The sequence below is a fragment of the Oryx dammah genome, unplaced genomic scaffold (genome assembly GCF_014754425.2).
Source record: "Oryx dammah isolate SB20612 unplaced genomic scaffold, SCBI_Odam_1.1 HiC_scaffold_16, whole genome shotgun sequence".
NCBI classification, from domain to species: Eukaryota; Metazoa; Chordata; class Mammalia; order Artiodactyla; family Bovidae; genus Oryx; species Oryx dammah.
The window spans coordinates 20,402,356-20,425,085 of record NW_024070200.1 but is presented as its reverse complement, the minus strand read 5'-3'; the positions used below and the strand labels follow the sequence as shown (position 1 = coordinate 20,425,085).

At 36.9% G+C, this 22,730-nt stretch overlaps 1 protein-coding gene across 1 annotated transcript; it reads left to right on the top strand.

Moving 5' to 3' along the window:
- The first annotated feature begins 2,524 nt into the window (after nucleotides 1-2,524).
- Nucleotides 2,525-20,903, top strand: GEMIN2 (gem nuclear organelle associated protein 2). The gene is made up of 10 exons (XM_040256725.1): nucleotides 2,525-2,733; nucleotides 3,108-3,192; nucleotides 4,567-4,656; nucleotides 4,923-4,982; nucleotides 7,889-8,002; nucleotides 9,557-9,601; nucleotides 11,060-11,128; nucleotides 12,408-12,518; nucleotides 13,863-13,921; nucleotides 18,212-20,903. The coding sequence occupies exons 1-10, from the start codon at nucleotides 2,564-2,566 to the stop codon at nucleotides 18,249-18,251; spliced, it is 843 nt and encodes a 280-aa protein (XP_040112659.1). The 5' UTR covers nucleotides 2,525-2,563; the 3' UTR covers nucleotides 18,252-20,903.
- Nucleotides 20,904-22,730: the final 1,827 nt, after the last annotated feature.

Here is a 22,730-nt window from a genome sequence, read left to right as displayed (position 1 = left end):
CTTCAGCAATCAGTGCAAAGAAATAGAGGAAAACAACAGAATGGGAAAGACTAGAGATCTCTTCAAGAAAATTAGAGATACCAAGGGAACATTTCATGCAAAGATGGGCTCAATAAAGGACAGAAATGGTCTGGACCTAACAGAAGCAGAATATATTAAGAAGAGGTGGCAAGAATACACATAAGTACTGTACAAAAAAGATCTTCACAACCCAGATAATCACGATGGTGTGATCACTAATCTAGAGCCAGACATCCTGGAATGTGAAGTCAAGTGGACCTTAGAAAGCATCACTACGAACAAAGCTAGTGGAGGTGATGGAATTCCTGTTGAGCTACTTCAAATCCTGAAAGATGATGCTGTGAAAGTGCTGCACTCAACATGCCAGCACATTTGGAAAACTCAGCAGTGGCCACAGGACTGGAAAAGGTCAGTTTTCATTCCAATCCCAAAGAAAGGCAATGCCAAAGAATGCTCAAACTATGGCACAGTTGCACTCATCTCACATGCTAGTAAAGTAATGCTCAAAATTCTCCAAGCCAGGCTTCAGCAATACGTGAACCGTGAACTTTCTGATGTTCAAGCTGGCTTTAGAAAAGGCAGAGGAACCAGAGATCAAATTGCCAACATCCACTGGATCATGGAAAAAGCAAGAGAGTTCCAGAAAAACATCTGTTTCTGCTTTATTGACTATGCCAAAGCCTTTGACTGTGTGGATCACAATAAAGTGTGGAAAATTCTGAAAGAGATGGGAATACCAGACCACCTGACCTGCCTCTTGAGAAACCTATATGCAGGTCAGGAAGCAACAGTTAGAACTGGACATGGAACAACAGACTGGTTCCAAATAGGAAAAGGAGTACGTCAAGGCTGTATATTGTCACCCTGCTTATTTAACTTCTATGCAGAGTACATCATGAGAAATGCTGGGCTAGAAGAAACACAAGCTGGAATCAAGATTGCTGGGAGAAATATCAATAACCTCAGATATGCAGATGACACCACTCTTATGGCAGAAAGTGAAGAGAAACTAAAAAGCCTCTTGATGAAAGTGAAAGAGAAGAGTGAAAAAGTTGGCTTAAAGCTCAACAGTCGGAAAACAAAGATCATGGCATCTGGTCCCATCACTTCATGGGAAATAGATGGGGAAACAGTGGAAACAGTGTCAGACTTTATTTTGGGTGGCTCCAAAATCACTGCAGATAGTTCCTGCAGCCATGAAATTAAAAGACACTTACTCCTTGGACGAAAAGTTATGACTAACCTAGATAGCATATTCAAAAGCAGAGACATTACTAAGACATGCCGACTAAGGTCCGTCTAGTCAAGACTATGGTTTTTCCTGTGTTCACGTATGGATGTGAGAGTTGGACTGTGAAGAAGGCTGAGCGCCAAAGAATTGATGCGTTTGAACTGTGGTGTTGGAGAAGACTCTTGAGAGTCCCTTGGACTGCAAGGAGATCCAACCAGTCCATTCTGAAGGAGATCAGCCCTGGGATTTCTTTGGAAGGAATGATGCTAAAGCTGAAACTCCAGTACTTTGGCCACCTCATGCGAAGAGTTGACTCATTGGAAAAGACTCTGATGCTGGGAGGGATTGGGGACAGGAGGAGAGAAGGGGACGACAGAGGATGAGATGGCTGGATGGCATCACGGACTCGATGGACGTGAGTCTGAGTGAATTCCGGGAGTTGGTGATGATGGACAGGAAGGCCTGGCGTGCTATGATTCATGGGGTCCCAAAGAGTCGGACACGACTGAGCGACTGAACTGAACTCTATTATTACTAGATAATTTTGGATAAATATAAACTGATCTTTGGCACAGCCAAGTAAAAAAAATTCCTCTGGGAAACTAATTTTACATTCATTTGGCATCAGATAAATCTGGGTTGGAATCGGCTCTTCTCTTTTGTTGTTCTTGTTCAGTGGTGTCTGACACTGCGATCCCATAGACTGAAACACGCCAGGCTTCCCTATCCTTCACCATCGCCCAGAGTTTGCTGAAATTCATGTCCCTGGAGTTGGTGATGCCATCCAACCATCTCATCATCTGTCACTCCCGTCTCCTCCTGCTATCAATCCTTCCCAGCGGCAGGGTCTTTTCCAATAGGTCTTCCTTAGAAGAAAGTTACAATTGTCCTTAACCCCTCTTTCAGTCGATTTCCGTCCGCACAAACTTTTCATAATACCACTTACTTTAAAAGACAGTAAAAATTAAATGAGGAAATGCAGGTGATGTGAATTTAAAGCTCAAGAAATGATCGTTACAGTAACTGCTCATTAACCTAAAAAGTACTTACAGTTCCCTCAGTACTAACGATGCATAAAAGTTAATAACCCTCAGTCTTAGAAAGGTATAAGAATAAAACCCAGAAAAACTTCAGAACCACTTCTACAAGGAACTAACTTCGCAGTCTTCATTATAGCACCGGACCCTTAAACTCTGGGACAAGCTTCAGGTTTGCTCATGCGCAGTTACGCCCCCTAAGCCCGGCCTCTTGCTCAACTCCGCGCCTAACGCGCCTCTACGTGCGCCTGCGTTGTGACCCCAGCTCTGGCGCATGCGCTGGGTGGGACGCTCTTCATTGAAAACTATGGCGTGGGCACCTGCGGAGTCCGCGGTAGAGGAGTTGATGCCACGGCTTTTGCCGGTGGAGCCCTGCGACTTGACGGAAAGTTTCGATCCCAGCGTACCTCCGAGGACTCCCCAGGAATACCTGAGGCGGGTCCAGTGAGTGTCGGACCCTGTGCGGGTGGGCCGGTTGTCCTTACGCCCTTGGGCACAGCGCCCGTACCCCAACTCGACCCCAAAGTGCGATAAAGCCCCACTTCTGTTCTGTCCCCATACTCGGTCAGAACAATCCCTTGATTACATCTTTGTGTGAGCGAGTTTCTGTGAACTTCATTTTATTAAACCTGATTACTCGTGACAAGATACATGCTCTTAGATTGCTTTCAGTCCAGATAATTTCAGAAATTGTTTAGAGCTTCCATTGCAATTCTGAAGTTTGTAATTTTATGTTGAACTGTAGAAGTTGGATCGCTTGTTATACTACACGTGAACAATAGTAATCACGTTTTTTTGCATTTATTACTTGTTTGTAGGATCGAAGCAGCTCAATGTCCAGATGTTGTGGTAGCTCAGATTGACCCAAAGAAGTTGAAAAGGAAGCAAAGTGTGAATATTTCTGTGAGTGTTATTACGCATCAGGGGATTTTTTTTTTTCCTCCCTGCAAATTAAAAGACGGAGGCTCACCCTATAGTGTCAGAAAGTATCGGACAGGATCAGTTAAAATGTAAGATGTGATTGCTGTATGTTCAGTTAGACAATTGCTTGTACTTTTTCCCCCAAAAGGACAGCTGGCGTTTACTACCTCCAGAGAGGCTTTCAGTAACCCTGACATTCCTGGAGCTCATAACACTTTAGGAGCATGATCCGATCTTCACGGAGTCTTTAAATAGGTTATTTATGCTAGCCTTTATTTTTAAGGTACCTTTTACCAGTTCACAATTATTATTGTGCTGGCGTTTAATCTTACTTAGAGTAGTTTGTTTGTTTTGAATTTGACTAGGTTTTGTTTTTTAAAAATAGAAACCCAAGTATCACACTTTTCTACCTACTTGCCCACTGTGAACCTTTTCATTCATTTATTTATCCAGCACATTTTTTAACTAAGCAGCTGTATGTGCCAGGCACTGGGAATACAACAGAGGATGAGACAGAGAGTCCCTACCCTTGTAGAATTTGCCCTTTCTCCTGAGGAAGACATTAAAAAAACAAAGTTATATATTATTTCTACTGCTGTGAAGAAAGTTAACATATAATGACCAGTAAGTAACAGGGAGAACTAGTCTGGATGGAGTAGCCACAGAAGGTCCACTTGATGCGTTTAACCTATGGTGGAAGGAGAGCAGCAGTTTTTAAATTACCACAGTTCCTTTTCCTTTTGTGTTCTAAGTAATTTGTTTAGCTGATGTTTATTATCAGGAGATTTTAACTCAGACACTATAATGTTTCATATAATTCCTTTACAGAAATTTTTAGTTGATGACATGATATCTTGTATACCTGACTTTTGAAATGTTACCATACTCAGTTTTATTTCAAGGCAATATGTGATCAGTTGTGACCTATGTGCTGTTTTAAGAAACAGAAGTAGCCCTTGTAAAGTCAGATGCTTTTAATTATTTGCATTCTTCTCATACCAGAATGTTTTATTTGCATTATGTCTTTTTGCTTCAAATAGTTTTGCTATTATAGAAAGGTAGTACTGGGTTATATCTTTAGGTCTCATATTTGGATTTTGTAGAAACTCCAACTATAAACTGTTCCAGATTGCTTTTACTAAAGCAACTATATAAGGATCTTTTCTTGATGTTTTAAACTCAGACATAAATGAATTGCATCCTTTTTTACATCTGCAAAAAGTACTTCCTTTCTTGTGTAGTCTTACTTGCTTTATTACTCATTTTTCCTCTTGATTCTGCTTTTACTTTGCAGAGGCTTGAGATTCTAGTGGTAACACTTAACATTGATTCTAAAATTTATGAACTGATCTCTAGCTTTCAGGATGCCAGCCTGCCCCAGAAGGATACTCCCCCACTCTTCAGTGGCAACAGCAACAAGTGGCACAATTTTCAACTGTTCGGCAGGTAGCTGTACTTTAATCATTTAATCAAATTAAAGCCTTTCTTCAGATTTATTTCTGTTCTTAGACTGTAGTTGGAAAAATTGGGGTTGCTAAATATGTAATGATAAGAATATTCATGAATCAATTACCAAATTATTATAATCACTTGACATGGTACAATTTGAAACATTTTCCAGGCTTTAAGATTGTTAGAATGTTGTGCAGCAATTGATTTCTTTTGAGTTATTCATTCTATGAAGATCATTTGTCTGATTTCTCTTCCTTTAGAGTGTGAACAGACATAGAAGTCACTGGAAATCACAACAGTTGGATAGTAATGTGACCATGGTATGTAAGTTTCTCTCTTTAGATCGTAACTATTATAACTATTGATTGTAACTGTTACAGCTATTTGAAATACTCCGTATTTACTTCCAGTTCCTAAAGATTCTCTTGTTTAATCCATATTATTTTCGTTCTCTCCCATCTACTATTAATAGTAACAGTTCCATTGTCTTTTCACCTGGAAAGGATAGAATAAGTAATGCAAGTTATGTTTATGACACCCTTAATCCACATCTTGAGAGACTTTGGATCAGTCTCTACAAGTCTGTAAAGGTTCTTCTAGACATTTGGTTTTCAAGAAAGTAAATACATTTTCAGTATTTACAAAAAGATTGAATAAAGGCTCCTTGGATTTTCCTGATGAGGTGATGGTGCCAGTACCAGTGACTGACTTTTTAGTAAAGTTTGTCATGCTTACTGGAAAGTACTATTTGATGTTTTATCAGCTTAGACTAATTTTTTAAAATTTGTAATTGGAAGATAACTGTTTTACAGTATTGTGTTGGTTTCTGCCCTACATCAGCATGAATGGTCTACGTATGTCCCCGCCCTCTTGAACCTCATTCGCACCTCCCACCCCATCCAGCCCCTCTAGGTTGTCACAGAGCACCTGATTGGAGCTCCTTGTCTCATCCAGCAAATTTCTACTGGCTATCTATTTTACATGGTAATTTATATGTTCCTTGCTGCTCTCCCAATTCTTCCCACCTTCTGTTTCTCACGCTGTGTCCACAAGTCTGTACCCAATGTCTGTATCTCCATTGAAAAAGTGAAAGTGTTTGTCACTCAATCCTGTCTGACTCTTTGCAACCCTATGGCCTGTAGCCCACCAGACTCCTCTGTCCATGGGATTTCCCAGGGAAGAATACTGGAGTGGGTTGCCATTTCCTTCTCCAGGGGATCTTTCCAACCCAGGGATTGAAGCCGAGACTCCTGCATTGGCAGGCCAGTTCTTTACCACTGAGCAACCAGGGAACCTCTTTAACCTCTTAGGGAGTCTCATATTCTTCTGGAGAATCGAAGGAAAGCTGTTTATTTTCAGAGAGGGGGAAACACACCTATTCATACCATTTTGCTCATTGTTTCAGGTGGTTCGTAGATTTCAGGGGGTTCTTTTGGCCATGCTGTGCTCTCCGTGGGATCTTGGTTCCCTGACCAGGGATCAAACCCATGCAGTGTAAGCACAGAGTCCTAACCATTGGCCCACCAGGAAATTCCCCCTAGCTTTCAGATTTTAGAAGCTTCTAGGCAGTGCTTCCTAACATCTTTTAAATGATGTCACTTTGGGGTAAATGGAGGAAGCTGTTCTCATGGCCTAAGGCTGCCAGCTGAAATCTGAGAGATTCAGTATAACCTTTCTATATGCTTCTGTATACTTGTTGGAAGCTCTGCCCTAGGAAAAGTGTGAAAGACACTAACATCACTTGCCCAAGATCATTTAACTCATACAAAGTATAGCTGAGATAGAGACCAAACTTTGTCTGATTCAAAAGCCTTTCACTGTCCGGTGAGGTCTCCTGGTAAGAAGAGGAAGAGGGCAGTAGGTAGGTAGATACATTTTTGCCCTGCTTAAGGTAAGGACTTTTGGGTACCTATATAATTCAAAAAGAAGCTGCACCAGTAACAGGATGATGATGTAATTTTGTCAAAAGAGAAATGACAACATAATTAATTGATTTAATAAATGAAGATCCTTCATCAAAACAGTGGAATATTACATAGCAGTAACATATGTATTCATCATGGCAGATGTGAAACATGTAAATAATAAAATGAAGAATTTTTAAAGCAGCCTCTGAAGGCAACTATGTAAATATGAACATTGATTGATTGATTGATCTAATCATTTGTTAAAAAACCAACCATATGTAATAATTAGGATTTTCAGTGCTACCTGAAGCAGAAACAGTCTCTGACCTAATGGAGTAATGGGAAAACATTGTTCCAGGACAGTAGGCTTTTTTACCTTTTAGGGGTTTTGTTCTCCTTCTGAGGATCTAATGAAAGCTCTTTATCCTCGGGGGGAAAACTTCATATGTATGTAAAATGATTTGTGAGGTGATGTGCCCAAATAAAAATTGTTCTATTAACTGAATCTCTTTGCTCTACGCCTGAAACTAACTCAATATTATAAATCAACTAAATAAATAAAAAATTTTAGGTTCTGTTAAGGTTGAGCTGAAAGGTCATGCTTTTTTCATCTGACAATGTAGAATAAATCTATTCCCTCTTTGATTGTGAAGTATGTAATTATGTCTCCTTTTATGTGAAGTATGTAATTATGTCTCCTTCCTTGGGATAAATAGGCTTCATTCTTGTAAGCATTCTTAGTGTTTTTTTTATATCAATTTTACGTCTTTATCACCCTCTTTTGAGCACGTACTTGCTTGTTAGTGTTCATTAAAGTATGATCCAGACTAAAAATGTCCCACATATGGTGTGACCACCTGGGTCCTGTACTGGTTTGCTAGGACTGCTATAACAAACCACCACAGATGGAGCGGCTTACCAAACAGTAAGGTATTTTCTCACAGCTTTGTGGGTTAAAGGGTTAAGATCGAGGTGTCAGCAGGTTTCTCTCAAGGCCACTCTCTGGCTTGCAGATGGCCATCTTCTAGCTGGGTCCCCACGTGGCCTTCTGTGTGCATACACATTCCTAATGTCTTTTTATCCGAATTTCCTCTTTCCCACAAGAATGTCAGTCAGATTGGATTAGGAGTCTCCTAACCAGCACGTGCTGGAGGTGAGGGTTTCAACACACAAATTTTGAGGGGACACAGTTCACTCCATTACAAGCACTGGATGTTTGTATGAGGTGGTGGGAATATGAAGGAATCCTCACTTGTTTTTTCATTGTTCAGCATTAAAGAAAATACATAAGTAAATTCTTTTTTTTTTTTTTCTTTTAGCCAAAATCTGAAGATGAAGAAGGCTGGAAAAAATTTTGTCTAGGTGAAAGGTTATGTGCTGAAGGGGCTATTGGACCAGCTGCAAGTGAAAGTCCTGGAATCGATTATGTACAAGTAAGTGATACTGTGACTAAACAAACAAAAAACAGGTCATAGTTTTGGTGCAAGATTTAGTATGGAGACTTAGCAGAATATAGTTTAGGCCAAATCCAGTCTCCTGACTATTTTTGTAAGCCCATTTGCTAAACATAGAAGCATAAGAGCTTTTTTGTTTTCCAAGGTTGTAAAAAAAATTTTAAAAGCAACTAATATATGACTGATGTATAACAGCCTATTTTCTAAAACAGTGTGTGCTTTAGCTGTTTAATAATTTTTTGAGCTAGATAGGACTTTTTTTTTTTTTTAATGATTAGGCAAGGGTCAAACAGTGAGTTCTGAGTAGTCAGAGAAACAAAGGAAAACATGACTCAGGTGCTTAAAAATGCTTAATAAATTGCATATTCTGGTGGTGAAATGTTGAGGCTATATTAAATTTATATTTTATAAATATAAAGATTATTTATATTTCATATGACTTTAATAATAAAGTATGTGGCCAGCTGCTTCTTGTCCTTCAGGATTCACCTGCCCCCAAGCTTGCAGATGTTCATACATCTGCATTACTGGTAACTCCCTATACCATGTTGTCTGTTCCGTTGAATAGGTATTTATTGTTTTCTCTTTGGTGCCACGTTTTGTTTTTCTCATTTAAAATTAGTTTATCCCCTAAGTGTAAAAGCTCCGAAAATCACTAAAAAAGACCAAGACCTCAATTTAAAAAACAAAAACAAGCAAAAGATGTAAAGAGACATTTCACAGGAAGGAAATGCAAATTGTCCTTATATGAGAAGATGCCCAAACTCTCTTAAAATAAAAACATTACTTACATCTCCACTGAGCTGGCATTTTTCAGTTAACATTGGTAAAACAAGTTTGACACACTGTTAGTAAGGGCTGGGAAAACAGGCAGTCTTAATGCGTGGTGGTGGGAGTGTAGACAGATTCAGATCTCTGAGAGCTAATTTGATGCTGTTTCTTATACAGCATTTCTTCTATTGGATTATATCCCTAATGTATGTTAACTTTTCAAAATTTTTTAATTTGGCAAAGAATATATATTTATTCAGTTTGTTGTTGCAAAATACACTTTAATGCATGTCCACTTAAGTTTCTCGTAAGTCAGTACTGTTTTCATAATCAAAGCTCCCAACATTAAAGTCCAAAATAACTTTTTTTATTGAAAGCAGATTAGGTTTGAAAGAACTCATTCAAGTACCCTTACTTCCCCAGTATGTTTCCTTAGCTAAAGATTTTTGAGAGAGTATGCACAACTTATTAATATCATACTGTTTTTTATTACATGCTTTATTTTAATATCTTTATTACTCAAATCAGTCTATATTTTTACATTTATGTATTCAAATGTCAAGACATTGTTTTCTTGGGCATTATTAGCATAATAGTTCATGGAATGTTTTATTGTAATATATAATGAAGGAATTTTATCTATTTTTTTGTTTTCATAAAATAGCATGTTGAGAAATTCACCAATTAAAAAAAAAATGAAGCCCTCCCTCCACCCCGCTTTGTAATACCACTTAGTAAACTTCAGTCTCATTTTTCTTTCAGATTGGTTTTCCTCCCTTGCTTAGTATTGTTAGCAGAATGAATCAGGTAAAATATATCTAATAATAATAAGAATATATGCATTCTTCTGTTTGCAGTGTGTGTTAAGATATTTGAATACATTTATTTAATGTTTACAGTATGTAAGACCCTGTCCTAAACTCTTTAAAATTCTTATTTAATCCTCACTACAACCTTATATGGGAAATTATTATTAATATACTTTTTTTTTAATAAATGAGGAAATGGTTGGCGATTAAGTCACTTGTAGGTGGTTTATTAGCAAGTTTTAATGGCAGCACTGGAATTCAGTCCCAAGTTGATCTCACTTCAGAACTCATGCTCTTTATCATGGTGCTAAACTATTCATACGTTTATGTTCCAGTTATAAGTCTTAGATTATGGGGTTTGAAAAAAATACTAAGGTTAGATTGCTATTTCTAGTTCCAGATGTTGGGCACACTTCATTAAGAATGAAATTTGAATTTCTTGGGTCAAAAGGGAAGCAATATGAATTTTAGTTGTTCGGTCTCTCAGCACTAGGAACTCTGTTGCCCACTTAAAGAGCAAATAAAACTTTGATTGTTTTGTATTCACATATATTGGATACTCTTGGAAGATAAATTTTTTTAACAAGTCATACTCTGTTGTAAATAATATACTGGCCTACAGTTTCACTTACTTGATCATTTACATTAAGATACTCTAATAATTATACTAAATTCAATGAGAATGACTTTTGTAAGTGTCCCATCTATATTACAGAGAAGGCAATGGCACCCCACTCCAGTACTCTGGCGTGGAAAATCCCATGGACGGAAGAGCCTGGTGGGCTGCAGTCCATGGGGTCGCTAAGAGTCGGAGACAACTGAGCGACTTCACTTTCACTTTTCACTTTCATGCATTGAAGAAGGAAATGGCAACCCACTCCAGTGTTCTTGCCTGGAGAATCCCAGGGACGGGGGAGCCTGGTGGGCTGCCATCTATGGGGTTGCACAGAGTCGGACACAACTGAAGTGACTTAGCAACAGCAGCAGCAGCATCTATACTAGAATAAGCTAGAGAATTTGGTAGATTATATCTATATAGCTTTAAAATTAATCTTTCTCTAGCTAACTTTGTATTTAGGTTTGTACTTTGATTTAATGAAAATAAGCTGAATTTATGCACTTTTTTTAAAGAGAGTGTGGAATATAAAAAGAAATAGTTCTGAACTAAATTAGTAGTAACTCACTAAACCCTAGGATTTAAACCGTGTTGATAATTGAAAATATATAAAAATATTTGTCAAAAAAGCCTTATCTCACTGAGTGTTCCATCTAATCAAATTACTAAATAGAGTCAAAGGTTTCTCTCTAAGTCTAAAGAAGTCCATTTTAAGCAGAGTTGTTTTCTCACTGAACTTAATGTGACTCAGCATTGAACTTAATGTAACTCAGCTTGAACTTGTCAGTGTTTTATTATTAATACTGTTCTTCCATCTCTTCCCCCTCCCCCTTTTTTTAGGCAACAGTAACTAGTGTCTTGGAATATCTGAATAATTGGTTTGGGGAAAGAGACTTTACTCCGGAATTGGTAGTACTGCATCTTTTTCTTTTCATAATGCAGACAAAATTATATATACTTACCTTATATGTAAGCTATGGTTCTGTATTATTTATATATATGTATGTGTTATTCATCTATATGTATAATGCAGACAATGCTTGTTTGCAGTAAAATGAGGAACTTAAAATAGAATGTTAATCAACATAGTACTTCCTTCATTGAGAATCTTGCATTGGGGAGAAAAAACATCAACCAAATAGTTGGTTTATATCCTGGGAGAAGCTGCTTATCTTTTCACAGATCAGTAACAAACAGAATGGCTACCAGTCTGCAGACCCTATTTCAAATAGTCCTGGCTTAGAGAAGTTTGAAATGCATTTTCTAAAATGGCTTTGAAATCCAGTCCATGAAAGAATATCAGAAATAGGAATAATAGCAAATATATGTGCCGGGCTTCATTCTAAGGATTTTATGTATAATAACTCCTCGAATCCTTGAATAACCTATGAGCTGTTATTTCCATTTTACAGATGAGGAAACTGGAGCACATAGGGATTCAGTAACTGGCCTGAGGGCACACAGATTATAACTGGCAGAACTGAGACTCATGCTGGGGCAGTTTGGCTATACTCTGACCAACTCTACTGTACTGCCCTTCTGTTGTATTGCTTTACACTCACAGCTTCAAAATTTTTCACCTTCAAAATCGGGTAAATTTGATAGATGTTATGTAAATGAATTGCCCACTTAATCCCCTAATAAGAAATTTTATCATCCTTTGCAGTTAGATTTGATTTTTAAAACAAGTATTTTTCACCATTGAGGATATTTGCAAAAAAAGTGTATCTGAAGCTTCAAGGCTCCCAGTCAAAACACAAGATATAATCTTTGCCATCCAGAAGCTTCTGGTCAAATTTAAATGTATACTTGCTCTTTTCACATAGAAGAGAATCCCACTCACTCTTTGTGAAAGAAACCTGGGTGTGAATCTTTTTGTTCAAGAAAAAGTCATTGAAATAAAGCTTGAATAGAGCGAAACCATTTTTTTTTTAAATGGGAAAAAAAGCCATTGACTTGGGGTTGCTTAAGGAAGCTAACTTAGTGTGTTGCACAAATTGCTATTTAAACTTTGTTCTAATACTCTTGAGTAGTCCCTGGAGTGATGTGTTACTCCAAATAAACTCGGTCATGCGTACTGCTGGTGGAATATAACTTGATAATGGCCTTTCTGAGGTACAGCTAAGTGATTATAAATTAAACTTATGGTGTAGTTTGCCTACTTATTACTTTCTTAAATCCTGTATAGGGAAGATGGCTTTATGCTTTATTGGCTTGTCTTGAAAAACCTTTATTACCGGAGGCTCATTCACTGATTCGGCAGCTTGCAAGAAGGTGCTCTGAAGTGAGGCTTCTGGTGGTAAGTTCAGACTCACTATTCCACATCAGAAGCACTCAGCAGCTTCTGTGGTGGTAAAGAACGATTTCAGTGAAGTAACAAAAGGTGGACTATGTTGTTAGTCAAGATTAGATTTAGCCATGTAGTAGAAGAGTCCAAAATAACATTATCTTAAATAAAATGGAAGTGTTTTTCTCAGACAAAGGAAGTATGAAGGTAGGCAGATTAGATCTAAGGTGGCAGTAACCCAGGCCTTCGAGTTCTGCCACTTGTGGTTTCCCTCCCCAAGCTCACTTCATAATCCAGGTTCCGCCAATATGTTTCACTAAAGAAAGCTGGGAAGAAGAGAAGGTTCTCCCCTCTAAAGAGCCTTCCCAGAGCGTCTTACAAGCACATCTGGCCAAAACAGCTCATTGGCCAGAATTTGGTCACATGACCATAAGGAACTATAGGAAATGTTTATTTTAGTTGGGTGACAGTGTATCCATCTGAAAATGAGCTTCATTTGCTACATAATATGGGGAATCAAGAAGCCACAGTGGTCAACTAACAGTCTCTGGCATAATAATGGTTTTGAATTTTTCCATTTAGACCCTTCCTCTAACTCATGCCTGCAGCATTACGATATAAATTAATTCAATGCCAGACTAAGCTGATTTTTTTTTCATTCCTCCTTTCACCTGCACAAAACATAAAACTGTTCTCCACTGACTACTCCAAAATAGTTTCATTAAACTTCCATGAGATGGCACAGACTAATTTAAATGGCCTGTACTCTGAGCAAAATGGAACTTATTACTCACTATATATTTAAAGTGAATTTTAGGAAATGTATAGTTCAGGAACAACTTCCTTCATCATTGAGAACCCTGATTGAAATATTTTCTTTAAAATATGTTTATATATGTTTTTTCCATTAGTATCCAGTTAGGACACAGGCTTTTTTCAGTCTTATACTTGGAATCAGGAAAAGTATCTCTCCCAAGTTATCCTCCTTAGAGCCCTCAACTCTTATTCCTTTCTAGGATCTATTCAGGAGCTTTCTTTAAAAGAAGATCTTAGATGTTTCTCAAGGAATCATTAACTCTACAGTTTCTCTGTTTTCTTTGACATTTTCTATATCCATGTGATTATTATTGTCATCTAATAAAATGTTCATGTTTTGCACCTTGGAAGGAAACTTCCTTCAAAAATAACAGGTGGTTGGGACTTTGCTGGCAATCCAGTGGCTCACAGGGAGCATGGGTTTGACCTCTGGTCAGGGAACTAAGATCCCATATGCTGCGAGGCCACAATAAAAGAAGGAAAAATTAGGAGATAACAGACTACATTTCAAGCTTTCTTCTTTTTCTTTTTACTTTTTAGGATAGCAAAGATGATGAAAGGGTTCCTGCTTTGAATTTATTAATCTGCTTGGTTAGCAGGTAAGTAATCCTTGACTTCTTGCTTTATAATAGCATTATTAATGGTGGTAGAAAGTATTGTTTCCATTTTACAGTGAGGAAGTTGAGGCATAAGGAAACAGTATTATATGTATCACAATTCCCTTTATTTCTAGTGTTTCTCTATAAATAATGCTGCATTGAAGATTCTTATACATATAGCTCTATTTATTGCCTAAGGGGAGATTCCTGGAAATAAATTAAAGGGCTTGCATGTACTTGTAAAACTGAGATATTTATTACATTTGCCTTCTAGAAAGATCATACCACCCTGGGTTCCGACTAAAATGTTGGTGAGAGTGCCCATCTCCTGTTATTCAACACTGAGCGTTTTCAGTTGATGTAAATATTTCCATTCTAGTAATAAAAAGATGCAGATTAATTTTATTTGCTTTGTATGGTTATCCATAAGGATAGAATATGTTTCATTTTATTGCAGTCTTTTTCAATTGCTCATGTCCTTTGTTCATTTTCAGTTATTTAGTATATTTTTTTATTTCATTTCTTACATTAAAATTCCACCTGGAATTTACATGAAAATGTCTTCATATTCTAAATTCTTGAATGTGAATATGTGTATACATACACACACATATTTATTTTAGGTCTCTTTCTGGACTTGCTATTTTTGTTCATTGGTCTGTGTTTTTATTCCAACACTAATAACTTTAATGCTTTATAATATATTTAAATACTGGGATATTAAGTACTACTGTGTTCATTTTTCCCATTGCCAAGCAATATACTTTTTCAAAATATAAACATGTTCAGCATGTAGTTTCTTGATCTATAATAATTATGCTAATAATGATAATTAATACTTACTGGTCAATTTGTGCCAGGCATTTTTCTTAGTGCTTCAAAATAGGAACTCATTTAATCCTTAGAAGGTAGGGCAGAAGTTTCTGAGGCTATAGACTTCACTTAGGAAAACCTATAGGTTATAGCAGGTTTGAAAACCAGATAACATAGGCCTTGACTCTATTGTAACAGCTTCAGTGTAAGTAACTTACATGGTTATAAGTCTTCTGTGTTTTTTTGTTGTTGGTTTTCTTTTGATAGCTTTAAGGCAATAGCTGCTAATTCATAGAAATACCCTATCAGATGAGTAGAATCCCATTCAAACAGGATCCAATAACTGTTGTGCGGGCATAGTTGCTTCACTGTTGTGTCTGACTCTTTGTGACCCTATAGACTGTAGCCCACCAAGCTCCTCTGTCTGTGGGATTCTCTAGGTAACAGTTGTGGAGTGGGTTGCCATGCCCTCCTCCAGGGGATGTTCCCAACCCAGGGATCTAACCCAGGTCTTCTGCATTGCAGGCAGATTCTTCACTACTGAGCCACTGGGAAAGCCCCCCAGTAACTGTTAGGCACCTTAATTATTTTACCAATCATAATTATTTTTTATGCTCCTTATTATAGAGGTTTTTAAACACATAAAAATATAGTAAAATACCCCCCCCAGACCAATCTACCACCCAGGTTCCAGTTACTAACTCTACACCAGGATGTTTCATTTATCTGTTTTGCTAATATATTTTAAACAAATATTGGACATATTATTTCTCCCGTTTCAGTGTATCTGACTGATAAAGGGCTTTCCAGTAAATTTAGTGATAACTCAGTATCATCTGATGCCCAGTTGTGTTTCATATTCCCTAATTGTCCCAAAAATGACTTTTTATGTTTGAATTGTTCAAACCAGGATCCAAGTAGGGTGCACTCGTTGCATTTGTCTGGTATGTCTCTTAAGTACCCCCACCAGCCCTTTTGGTTTTTTTCTTTGTTATTTATTTGTTGAAAAAACTGGATCCTTTACTTGTAAAATTTCCCGTATTTTGGTTTTGACAGCTAACTGCATGGTGGTGTTTAATGGTTCATTTATCCTGCATGTTTTCTGTAAACCGGTAGGTAGGTCTAGAGGTTTGATTATATCTAATAGTGTTTGTTTGTGTGTTTGTTTACAAAACTGTGTGCTCTTGTGTCACATCAGGAAGCATACAGTGTCCAGTTGTCTCTGGTAGAGTGGTGTGAGGTTGATCTTCACGTTCAGGTAAAGGGATATAGCAGTCATTCTTTTTGATGCTCAAATTGTTCTATCTTTGGATAGTGGGAGCCCTTCAGATCAGTTCCTATGCTTTTTGGTCTATAACCTCAGTGGTCTATCAAAAGAAAGCTATCAAAAGCTTTCTTACTTTCTGCTCTGCCAAAATGACTCAGTTATATCTTAGGCACTTCTGGCTCCAGATCGGAATTAGTCTCTTCTCCTGGGAGTGCTGGTTCCTCTTTCAAAGTAGAAAATGGTATCTAGAGTCTACAATTTGAACATTAGGGAAGCTAGGTGTTTTGGGGTTGGTCATTGTATTTAGGCCTTTTCACTGAACAGCTGTGAAGTATGTATTTTTTAGAAAGAAAAATAAAATCATAGTTCCAAGTTGATATTTCAGTTCTAATTTAAGATTACTTGATTTTTCTTAACATAATTATTGACTTTATCTTACAATATGCACATGGTAGTTTCAGAATAACCATACTAACAATATGGCCAGTTGTAAAACTGTTGAAGTCCGTTTAAGAATTCTTTGCAGTTCTTTTTGTCCATGGTATATCTTTCTAGTTACATATATCAGAACATCATGTTTAAGATGACTTGGAATTATTCTCCTGTTTGGTTTATGCCACCAACCTAATATAGGAGAAGATTCATTTAGTGGAGTCTGGTTAGTGATTTTATTTTTACTTAAACTTGTTTTATAATTTCATAAAATGCTTAAATTGTTCCAAAGTTAAAATTATAATTTGTATTGGAGCATTTTAGAATCCACCTTTATCCTTTGTAGTCTCTTTTCTCCCTTCTGTAGTTATCTGTTTTATTGTTAATTTTTGATTTATCCTCCCATTCACTGTTTCTTTTTGAAAAATATAAGCAAATGTATGTATACCCTGCACATGCTTACAAAACATAGCATACTTATCTTTCCATTCTGTGCTTCGTTTTTTCACTTACTGAATCCTGGGAATCACATGGTGGCAGTGTAGATATTTCCCTCATTCCTTTTTTAGAAAAGCTTTGTAATCTTTCACCGTGTAGATGTACTGTAATTTATTCAGCCAGTCGCTTTATTCATGGATATTTGGGTCATTTGTGGTCTTCTGCTATTACAAAAACATTATTTTTTATAGCTGAGTAATATTCCTTATATATGTATATAGATGTATCTTTTTGAATGCTGCATTTAATATTTTTAACTATACATTATATTTTTTAATTGAAGTATAGTTGATTTACAATGTTGTATTAGTTTCTGGTGTATGGCAAAGTGATTCAGTTATGTTCAGTTATGCATATATAATATATATTTATATATATACATATTCTATTCTTTTTCAGATTTTTTCCCCATTATAGTTTATTACAAGATTTTGAATATATTCACTGTGCTGTACAGTAGGACCTTGCTTATTTTGTATGTAGTAGTTTGTATCTGCTTATTGGGAACTCCTAATTCATTCTCCCCTGCCCTGGCCCTCACCTTTCTCCTTCAGTTACCATAAACTTGTTTTCTATGCCTGTGGGTCTGTGTCTGTTTGGTATCATTTTGTTCATTTGTATCATTGTTTAGATTCCACGTAAGAGTGACATCATATGGTGTTTATCTTTGTCTGACCTACTGCACCTTGTGTGATAGTCTTTAGGTCCATCCATGTTGCTGCAAATAGCGTTATTTCATTATTTTTTATAGCTTTGTAATATTCCTTATATATGTGTATACACAGACCTTTTTAGCGTTTTCTCCAGATATATGCCCAGGAGTGGGATTGCTAGATCATATGGTAACTCTATTTTTAATTCTTTTTAGGAACCTCCGTAGTTTTTCCATAGTGGCTGCACCAATTTCCATTCCCACCAACAGTGTAGGAGAGTTCCCTTTTCTCCATACCCTTTCCATCATTTGATGATGGCCATTCTGATTGGCATGAGGTGATACCTCATTGTAGTTTCGATTTGCATTTCTCAAAAAGTTAGTGATATTGAGCATCTTTTCATATGCCTATTGGCCAGCTGTATATCTTCTTTGAGGAAATGTCTGTATAGGTTTTCTGCTCATTTTTTTTATTGGGTTTTTTGGTTATTGAGTTGCATGAGCTGCTTTTTTTATTTTGGAAATTATACCCTCATGGATCACACTGTTTGCAAATATTTTCTCCCAGTTCATAGGTTCCCTTTTCATTTTATGCTTTCCTTCGCTGTGCAAATTCTTTTTTCACCAGGTATTTTGATCAGCGTGACTTAGCTGATGAGCCATCCTGATGAAGCTGATCTCTCAGAGACAGAAGATACTTGTGATGAAGACAGCCTGAGTCTGAGAAGTGCAGTGCCGGTTAAGTGCAGATTGCCTCACATTTTCAGCACCGTGTGAAGAGTCTTCAACTTAACCTGTGCAACTCAGGTTGATCTTCAGAAGATAGATTGTATTATTTTGAATATCTGAGGTATCTGTGAAAGATCTTACCCAGTTTTTAATGAATAAGCAGTTTTCTGTAATCACATGCTTTTAAAGCAAAAGTGAAAGATTTACTGATGAAGCATCCTACACAGAAACTGTATGGTGAAATTGTACAGAGGTCTTTGGTGCTGTTTTGTTGTTTATTTACATGTACACATATAAAATTTTATTGAAAATGTTTTGGTTACTAAATTTTGTTTGACTCTTTAACAAAACAAAAGACAACAGACTAATGTCCTTAGTATTAGAATTAGGATAATCTAGTTTATATGGCATGTGTATTCATAGTTAGCAACAAAATTAGTCTGATGTTTTCTCTTTAAGCTCAGTACTTTTATTTTTAAAAGCTTTCTTACATAAACGCAATTTTTTCTTTACAAATCATTTTCTGTAATACGATAAAAGGTCAACTCTTTTAACTTTTATGCCACATCTTTTATCATTTACAATTTTTCCACTTCTCTATCAGGCAGGAGTGTTTCATACTTTAAGTGACAAAAGATCCAAGTAGCAATGGTTTTTCAAATAGGGATTTATCTTTCTCATATAACAAGAAACCTAGAGGAGCTGGCATTCGTTCAGTGACTCCACTTTACCAAGGAGTTTGAAAGTCTCTTAGTTTTTCCTTCACAGTAAGGTGGCCACTGCAGTGCAGAGCAGTGTGTCTGTATTCAAGATAGAAAAGTTGGGGAAGGAGGCAGAGCCTCCCATATCTGATCCTTTTTTCATAAAAGCAAAACCTTCTCCAGAAATCCACAGCAGACTTGTGTTCATCTGTTGGCCTTGAATGTATAAAATCATTACCTTTAGCTCCAAGAAGAATGGGGAAATGAAACTGTAAGCTTTTCCAATCTTTCTAATGGGAAATGGAAAAGGAAAAGAGGATTGAGAATAAACGTGGATTGGGCAACCAATAGTTTTGCCACTAGTTATAAATGGAGCAGATATAATTTTGTATTTTAATCTTTTCTACCACGTTGTCTTCCAAAAGTTGGTTTTGGCAGTGGGGGAGGGGGGTCGCACCCAATGGCTTGTGGGATCTTAGTTCCCCAACCAGGGATTGAACCCCGGACCCTCAGCAATCAAAGCAAGGAGTCCAAACCACTGGACTGCCAGGAAATTCCCTCAAAAAACTGAGTTTTAAATGGTAGCCTAGTAGTCTTAAGTTGTGTTTTACCAGAATTTAAACATTCTCTCGTTGGATATTTAATGTTTTCAGTGCTAATCCAATATAGAAAATATCTTTTATGTACAACTTTTTCCTTTCTTTGACCAGATGTTCCCAAGAGTAGGATTGAAAGTCATGAGATTCCAACAGTTAAGTATTGCTTTTGCAACTTGACTTAACTGAGGTTTTAAAAATTAAGAATTTTTTTTCTCTCATTAATTCTGGTTTGAGAAGTTCAGGGCTGGTATAGCAGCTGGCTGTAACAATATCTTAAATATCCTAGGCTACATCCAGATTTCTCTCTCATCAATCTTAGAGGATAGTTCTCATCTTTTTAGTCATGATATGGTTGTTTTATCTCTTTGAATCTACATTCCAGGGAGGATAAAAAGGTATCACACTTCTTGATGTCATATCAGGGGAGGAAAGTATTACAAGAAGTCCTCAACTTACACATTATTTGCCAGAATTACGATATTTTCTACTTAGAATGAAGGCTGGGAAATGTAATTATTGGTGAGCACATTGTCACTCCTACCAAAAATGGTTGTTAGACAAGGGAGAGGGGCTGTTGAGTAGGCAGCCAGCAGTGTCTACCATGAAGAGTTTAGATTTCCAACCAGTAACCACAAGTAGCCTTGTAATAAGACTCGTGTTCTTTGCTATTTGATCTTTACTGGGTAAGGCTAGGGACTGATTTATTAATTGTAAAGGTCTAAAGTGGCAGTTATTGTTGTAACTAATGGGTAACTTTTCCATGGCTGGTGGCTGAGCATGTATTTACGGTCACTACTCTAGTGGCTCAGACAGTAAAGCGTCTGTCTACAACGTGGGAGACCTGGGTTCGATCCCTGGGTCGGGAAGATCTCCTGGAGAAGGAAATGGCAATCCACTCCAGTACTATTGCCTGGAAAATCCCATGGACAGAGGAGCCTGGTAGGCTACAGTCCATGGGGTTGCAAACAGTCAGACACGAGTGAGCGACTTCACTCACACAGAATTAACATTCCTGAGGACTAGAAACAAAAAAGGCAACTTTGCATGTACAGAAGACAAGTGGTATATGAAATTATTTTAATGCTGTTATACCTTTGTTTTCCAGCAAGTTGTAGGTCTCTAATATTTAACGGAAAACTTATTTTTGTAATAACTTGGCATAAGGATATTTTTCAGGAATATAGAAACAAGATATTTTAAGTCACAAATACATTTAGGCAGACTACCAATATAGCTGAAGGGTTTATCAAGTCTTTAACAAATAAAAGTGTCTTCTGATGTTAATGAGAAATTGAAGAGGAAAAATTTTCCAACTCTTTGACACAGAAGTGTTTCAAGTTCATTGAGAAGTTACACATTTTAAATACAGAATTTAGAGGTAATTATTTTGAAAATAATAGCTACCATACAGTTGTTTAATCAGGTCTGTGGGGGTATGGACCAGATAAATTGGATTGCACCTATTTTTTTTTCACATAAAGATTCATTACTTCTTTTGGTCAGGACATTATGCATTCATTAAATTGTGTTTGTACTTTTATTGTACGCATTTTTTTTAAGATAAGATTATTTCATCTGTGTCTGTTAGCAGAATAAGTCAATTAGAGACTGAACTAGATGAAAAGTGGTTCAAGTTACCAGTTTTACCATCTGGGGACAAAAATAATAAAAATGCGTTAGAAACTGAGAAAGATGAGTATAGCAGTATATAGTAGACAAGCAGCCCAAATGGAATAAGACAGGTTCTGATGACATCTCCAGGCTTAAGTTCCTTTTATAGAGGTAGGTTTGGCTAATAGACAAGGGTTCAACTGTCATCATGGTTAGTATAGGCCACTGACTATAGTTTATAAAAAAGTTTATAAAGCTACCTCACAGTTTGTCATTCATACAGTATATTTACTTTTGAAACATACATCTGCTCTTCAACACAAGTTTACTGTTCACTTGGGGCTGTTGATGACTATAATTAAAATATAAAGTTGTACAGAAAGATAACCCCCAAAAAATCTTTATTGTGGGATTACTTTAATCTACTGTACAATTTACTTATAACTTTCAAGTCTTTTGGATACACTCATAGTCATGTATATTTATAATATATATTTTATATATTGCATGTGTGGTATCCTGTAAGAAAACAAAAACTTTCTCTCTTAAGACCAATTAACATCATTCCATGGACTACATACAGCTCTGTTTCATCCTTTTTACTGGCTGCACATCCTTGTTTGCCAGTACAAATCAAGTGCCATCAATGAATATAATGAAATAGTGAAAATCCTTATACATACAATGAACATGCAGGTTGGTTCCACTTCTGGGCTATTGTTAATAACGCTGCAGTGGACATGGGAGTGCAAGTAACTCTTCAACATCCTGATTTAAATTATTTGTAATAAATACTCTCAAGTGGGATTGCTGGAATATATAGTAGTTCTACTTTTAAATTGTTGTGTAATCTTTATACTCTCTTCCACAGTGGCTGTATCATTTTAACATTCCCACTGAGAGTGCACAAGGGTTCCAATTTCTTCATATCCTTGCCAACACTTATTTTCTGGTTTGGGCTTTTTTTAATGGCCATCCTAACTGGTGTGGGGTAGTAACTAATGGTGGTTTTGATATGCATTTCCCTCATTAGTCAGGATACTTGGCATCTTCATATACCTGTGTATGGTATAAGGGTCCATTTCTATTCTTTTACATGGGGATGTGTATTCAGGTTTCCCAGTACTGTTTCTTGAAGATATGCTATTAATTTTTTCTACTATTTTGCTTTATTTGATTTTCTACAAGTCTTGAAAGGGCCTTCTCTACTACAAGATCATAAAACCTCATATTGTCTTTAGCACCTCATGGTTTTATTGTTTTAAATGTAACCCTTTATCTTCCCCTCCCCCTACAGAAAAGAGAAAATTCAATATTCCCATACTGTTTCTTGTATAACCTAACTTTTGCCTCACCTCTACCAAGACAGGCTTATTTTTTGGCTACAAGTGGTGGCACTAACGGTAAAGAATCTGCTTGCCAATGCAGGAAACACAAGAGATGCAGGTTCAATCCGTGGATTGGGAAGATCCACTGGAGAAGGAAATGGCACCCAACTCCAATATTC